The sequence below is a fragment of the Genypterus blacodes genome, unplaced genomic scaffold (assembly GCF_046128005.1).
Source record: "Genypterus blacodes isolate CSIRO-AG114 ecotype Tasmania unplaced genomic scaffold, CSIRO-AGI_Gbla_v1 ptg000070l_1, whole genome shotgun sequence".
Classification (NCBI taxonomy): domain Eukaryota; kingdom Metazoa; phylum Chordata; class Actinopteri; order Ophidiiformes; family Ophidiidae; genus Genypterus; species Genypterus blacodes.
Genome location: NW_027466880.1, coordinates 3,980,714 through 3,986,621, shown reverse-complemented (window position 1 = coordinate 3,986,621; position 5,908 = coordinate 3,980,714). Strand labels below are relative to the sequence as shown.

Here is a 5,908-nt window from a genome sequence, read left to right as displayed (position 1 = left end):
AATGGCCTCGATGAATTACTATACAACAACGTTTGAAACAGTGTAGGAGGTTAATGAATGACAAAGCAAGTAGAAGTACATACGTATATGCTTGTGTTTTCTTATTTAGATTTGAAAACAACCCTGAACAACTCAGCACATAAGAAAGTCTGTACTAAAGCCACCGAAGTAAAACAAGTGAGTGACATTCCCTTACTTGTATTCTGGTAGAACAGAAAAAACTGACAACCCTTAAGCATACATGTATTTATTTCATCTAAAACTATACAGCCAAAGTGTAACTCAATGTTCCTTAAGTTTAAATATTCTAAAATTATTCTAAAAAAATGAAATCACCCAACATCTTAACCCATCATCTCTGTAAAGCATCTGCTGATCATAACAAGTCCACTAATCACGCTGACACTTTAAACACAATCCAACACACAGGAAGACAGCAAGTGACAGTAAATTTAAACACTACCATTTTCCAATATCATTGTAGTGCATTGCCCCCTGGTGGCGACGTTAACCACTGCACAACAGACGTCACCAAACAGCGACACATCTAGAATCAAGCGCCACATTTTTAGGTGCGCCAAATATTGTCATCAATTTGGTGGTAATCGGGTTACGGCTGCACATAGACGCATAGGTGGTATGTATGCTTTTTGTTGGTATGAAGCGAATCCACTCATTCTAAACAGGAAACTAACTTGTTGCAGAACGTTTCCATTTACCTCATACAGTGTGTTCGTAAACCGACTTAGCCTATTAGCCACCGTAATGCGTTTTGAGACCCACAATATGTGTCAAATTAGCTCCCCAGCAGCATTAACACTGACACAATATCATTTGCTTAGTTTTGATTTGCACATGTCTGTACGGGCTCGTAATGGTTAGCTTGCTATCGTTACTGAGCTAACGAGCTAGCTGCCGACTACCATGCCGTGTTTGTTATGACGCACGATTTCGTTGATATACAAGTTGTGTTTGACTCGTATTTAATTCATGACAGTAGTGGCAGTATAACGAGGTGATCGAGTGCTATAACACACGCCCCAGAAGCAAAAACAACATGACATGCGACAGTAGCCTAGCATTAGCCCTAGCTTGTTTCAGAGGCTCTTAGTCTGCGTTCAAAGACGTCATCTGGTCTGATACACACATACTAGTGAATGTGTTAACTTGGGTACAGGTGTGGAATGTGTTAAGATGACGAATCCACATTATAGGAGCCAAAGATGAAGTCGGTTTAATAATGTATAAAAGTGACATCAACGTTGTAGATGACATCACTGTTGTTGTTAGTTTTAATGACAGCAAGAAGGTGCTGGGTTCGATTCCTGGCCAGAGGCAGGATCCTTCTGTGTGGAGTGTGTGTGTGTATGTCCTCCTCCTGTCTGCCCGGGTTTCCTCCCACCATTGAAGAAAAACACGTGTGTTAGATTGAATGCCTTTGATCCCCTCTGTATCGACAGTGAATTATGATTATTATTGACATCAGTGTTGTGACTTTGCTAGTTTGGTGAAATCACTGCTGTGTATTGTTGTATCTGTGGAGTCAGATCCTCTAGGAAGCAACATGAGAAGCAACAGAGTCTGATTACACTTTTAAAGAAAAGTTACCTTGTTACCTTGTGCACTTAACAAAGGCTGTTTGATAAACCTTCCCCCAAGAAGTGATACTGTACGATACGCACTGCCACTACACACATCATTCTTATAAATCCATATGTTTTGATGTATAATGTCCTTACAGACACAGACTTACTTCACCATGAGTTTATTTGGGGCCAGTGCTGGGTTTGGAGCAGCAACCACAGGTGTCTTTGGAAACGCAACGACAGATAACCATAATCCAATGAGGGTGAGTGAAAAGTTGGAGCAGACTCTCTGAGTGATACTTTACTCCTCTGCCCGTTCAACTGGTGCTGCCATGTTCAGATTACACTTCATTGATGTTGTTGGTTGGCCAACAGGATGTGGAGGTGACTTCACCACCAGATGACAGCATGAGCTGCCTGGCGTTCAGTCCTCCCACCCTGCCGGGCAACTTCCTCATCGGGGGATCCTGGGCCAACGATGTGAGTGATTATTGTGGCAGCCGTAGTGATTGTTTAGAATAAATGATTCAGCACGATTAAAAGAAAAGCATTCCAGATGGATATCTATGTAATTATGGTTGTCCGTTTTGGGCATAAGGGACATTTGATGACGAGTCGGCATTATACTTAAACATGGTTTAAAGCGGTTTTGTTGTTTGACCTCAGGTCCGGTGCTGGGAGGTGCAGGACAATGGACAGACTGTCCCTAAAGCCCAACAGACACACACTGGTCCAGTGTTGGATACATGCTGGAGTGATGTAAGGCACCTGCTTTAGTATGTGGGCTCATGTCTGCCTGTAACTGCTGTCTGCTGGGCAGTTGTGTGATTTGTGATATGCTTTTCTTTTAACCAGGATGGGACTAAAGTTTTCACTGCTTCCTGTGACAAGACCGCCAAGATGTGGGATCTGAACAGCAACCAGGCAATCCAGATTGCACAGGTGAGATCACTTGCCCTGATTCAACTGTGTGGTTAGTAATGGAGTGAGAAGAATGATCCAGAATCATCTTACACACTCTATACACCTGTCTTCATAGCATGATGGACCAATCAAATCAATCCACTGGATAAAAGCCCCCAACTACAGCTGCATCATGACTGGCAGCTGGGACAAAACTCTGAAGGTAAGAACAACCACATTCACACCTGTGTTTATGCTGCAAAAGCTTCCATAGTTAACATTTAACATTTAACTTTCACATTTGATCACAGAGTTACAGTTGAACTCTCAACATTCAGATGAACGATCACTCATCCATTTTTCTCTCCAGTTCTGGGACACCCGCTCTCCTAATCCCATGATGTCTCTGCAAATGAATGAGCGATGCTACTGTGCTGATGTCGTAAGTGATTTACAGTGTGCTGATCTATGTGTTCTCATGCTTGCTGATTGAATAGCTGGCTCAGTCACTACTCCTTGTTTTGCTTTCTCTTCTGTGTAGGTGTACCCCATGGCGGTGGTTGCCACAGCTGAGAGAGGCCTGATAGTCTACCAGCTGGAGAACCAACCCACTGAGTACCGCAGGATAGACTCGCCCCTTAAACATCAGGTGAATACAATATATTTTTATTTTTATCTCGCGCATGATCACATTTTGTATTCTCTTGGCTCCCTAATAACTGTTTTTAATTGTGCTTTTAATATTTTCTTGTAAAGCACTTTGCCTTGTTGCTGTAATGTGCTATATAAGTAAACTTGCCATGCCTTCGCTGTCATGATACTTAGTACTTCACTCGCAGTTTGTCATAAAGTCTTAGAGTAGTTAGGCACTTAGTCATTTCTGACCCTTTGTGTTGTCTGCTCTCATCCTGCAGCACCGCTGTGTGGCCATATTCAAGGACAAGCAGAACAAACCCACAGGCTTTGCGCTGGGAAGCATCGAGGGCAGAGTGGCGATCCACTACATCAACCCTCCAAACCCGTGAGTGGTTCAAACAATCCTTACCCACAGGGTCACATTTATTTTTGGAGTCCTCGCAGCCGAGCCTCTGTCCCACCGAAGCCAAACATTTGTTCACTGCAAATATTGATTATGCATTTGTAAACAGACATGTCCTGAATGTGTTCCCTGATCTCTCTCAGAAACAAAGACAACTTTACGTTTAAGTGCCACAGGTCGAATGGAACCAACACAACCACTCCGCAGGACATTTACGCTGTAAGTTCTAAACCCCTTTCCATTCATGTCACTGACCCTCAAATGGCATTATGTCTGTAACTAACCCAAGCAGCCCAGAGAAGAGAACGGCCATATTGTGCGGCTAATGGAGAGCACATGCTGATGAGGCAGAAAAACAAGAGTGACTTTAATTTAAGGCTACATAATCCAGTGACATCACTTATGTGTAAAGCAGTGCAATTAAAGTCTTGAGTCTTTTGCGAGTGACCCAAGAGGCTCAATAATTAACCTGTGACCTCAGTGTCATATGTCATGTGACCACAGTGTGTCAGTAGAGCACATCATAGACTGGGCAGTTCTATTTTGTGGAAATAATGGGTAGATTTAATTTAAATTTAAAATTTTATTGCAACAGAATAGACTAAATTGTACGAATATATTATATTTGATTTCCATTTTTTGCTGTCATGTTAAATGAATGTATGCCTCTCCCATCAGGTGAACGCAATCGCCTTCCACCCTGTCCATGGCACGCTGTCCACTGTGGGCTCAGACGGCCGCTTCAGCTTCTGGGACAAAGACGCTCGCACCAAATTGAAGACGTCGGAGCAAATCGACCAGCCCATCACGGCTTGTTGCTTCAACAGCAACGGCAACATTTTTGCCTACGCTTCCAGCTACGACTGGTCAAAGGTAAGGAGGAGGTGTAAGGTCTCAAATGCTGCTGACGGCTGTTTGTAATTGTATTGTACACTGACTGTTGACGCCTAAGTCACTAACTAGCACGTTGTTTGAATGTCCAGGGCCATGAGTACTACAACCCCCAGAAAAAGAACTACATCTTCCTCAGGAACGCTGCAGAAGAGCTGAAGCCTCGAAACAAGAAATGGTGAGGGAAGGGCAGCTCTCAGTCCACGGCCTTAGCTTTAAGAATTGTTATTTATTTAATAAATGTGATAAGGATGCAGCGATCAATGAAATGTGGGATTTTAAACGCATGAAAATGGGCATTTACAAAGAATTTGCCATCATTTGGTGGTACAGATTTCGTGTGCTGAAGAGTGACAATGTCTTGTTAATTCTAGAAGAAGGGACACATGACCGCCCCTTTAAAAAATGTATACATATTTGAGAATCAGTTAAAAATGCCCTTTGAGACCGACCGCTTCCTCTCTGTCTTTAGATCCTCCATACCAACTTGCAGCTGTTGTGGGGGGAATGCAGAGGACCTGCTGCTTCAGTGTGTGTAATCGCTCAAAACAGACACCTTCCTTTTGGCGAACACCTGGACCAACGCCGCTGTGCTGTTTACTGTGCATTGACCAATCGGAGGGGCCGATCCAACCTGGAGTTGATGACAGCAGCTGTGTTAAATTTGGTCTTAGAGGTTGTCACTTTTGTTTTGTTTTTTTATCATTGTGTCCAGCTACTCCTTTTTTTACATAGTGTTCCAAAGACTCTTAATTCTCTCTTGAGTTGCTGTTTCTTTGTGTTGTAGCTCCATAAATGAAACTGAGATGTAAAAATAAATGACAACGTGCATACTCTTAGATTTGTACATGTTTCTTCCAGGTTGAGGCAGTTTCCTGTGATTGGTGTATATGCAGTATGTTTTGAAATTTCAGGATTGTCGTGTGCATGCCTTAACTTTCACCTTACAGCTGTTGAACTCTTAACTCACATCCGTCTCTGACGTTGGATTTGTTGCAAAATGAAAACCATAAACTGAACTTTACAATGAGTTGTCGTGTCTGCCGTGTTTCAATGCAAGCTACCAGCAGGGGGAGCTTTCTGTCTTTGTGCTGGTTTCCTGTAGATGACTGGAGAGAATACACAAGCAGCAGAAGTCAGGGGGAAAGGGCAGATGAGATCAAAGCAAGAACGGTGTAATTCTTCATCTATGCTTGCCTCTTTTACAGGGATACACAGATGGAGATGGGGGATTTATCAGCAGGATATGAATGAGGTGGCGTGGGTAGCTACAAAGGCCACATGTGAGAAGGCACCCAGTTCATAGAGGAGAAGGTGTGAATTAAATGCCGTTTTATTGAGGTCATTAGAGTATCACCTCTCTGTTAGCCTGATCCTGGGTACTTAGCAGTGGAACTCAAAGACACAGAGGGGGGAAGGAATCCTGGGTGTGTGTGTGTGTGTCTGTGTGTGCTGGCCTCTTTTTTTCTTCCTTTCACTTTATCAAATC

The 5,908-nt window shown here is 43.0% G+C and overlaps 1 protein-coding gene across 2 annotated transcripts; it reads left to right on the top strand.

Annotated features, from left to right (window-relative positions):
- The first annotated feature begins 519 nt into the window (after nt 1-519).
- rae1 (ribonucleic acid export 1) lies at nt 520-5,449 on the top strand. 2 transcript variants are annotated; one of them, XM_076156996.1, is made up of 13 exons: nt 520-637; nt 1,742-1,849; nt 1,962-2,066; nt 2,253-2,345; nt 2,442-2,528; nt 2,626-2,712; nt 2,860-2,931; nt 3,031-3,138; nt 3,404-3,510; nt 3,672-3,747; nt 4,207-4,401; nt 4,512-4,597; nt 4,892-5,449. In XM_076156996.1, coding segments are annotated over exons 2-13 (1,107 nt in total). In that variant the 5' UTR covers nt 520-637; nt 1,742-1,759; the 3' UTR covers nt 4,893-5,449. The 2 variants fall into 2 exon arrangements, with proteins under 2 accessions (XP_076013111.1, XP_076013110.1); XM_076156995.1 differs by lacking the exon at nt 4,892-5,449 and having other exon boundaries at nt 4,512-4,601.
- The last annotated feature ends 459 nt before the right edge of the window (nt 5,450-5,908 follow it).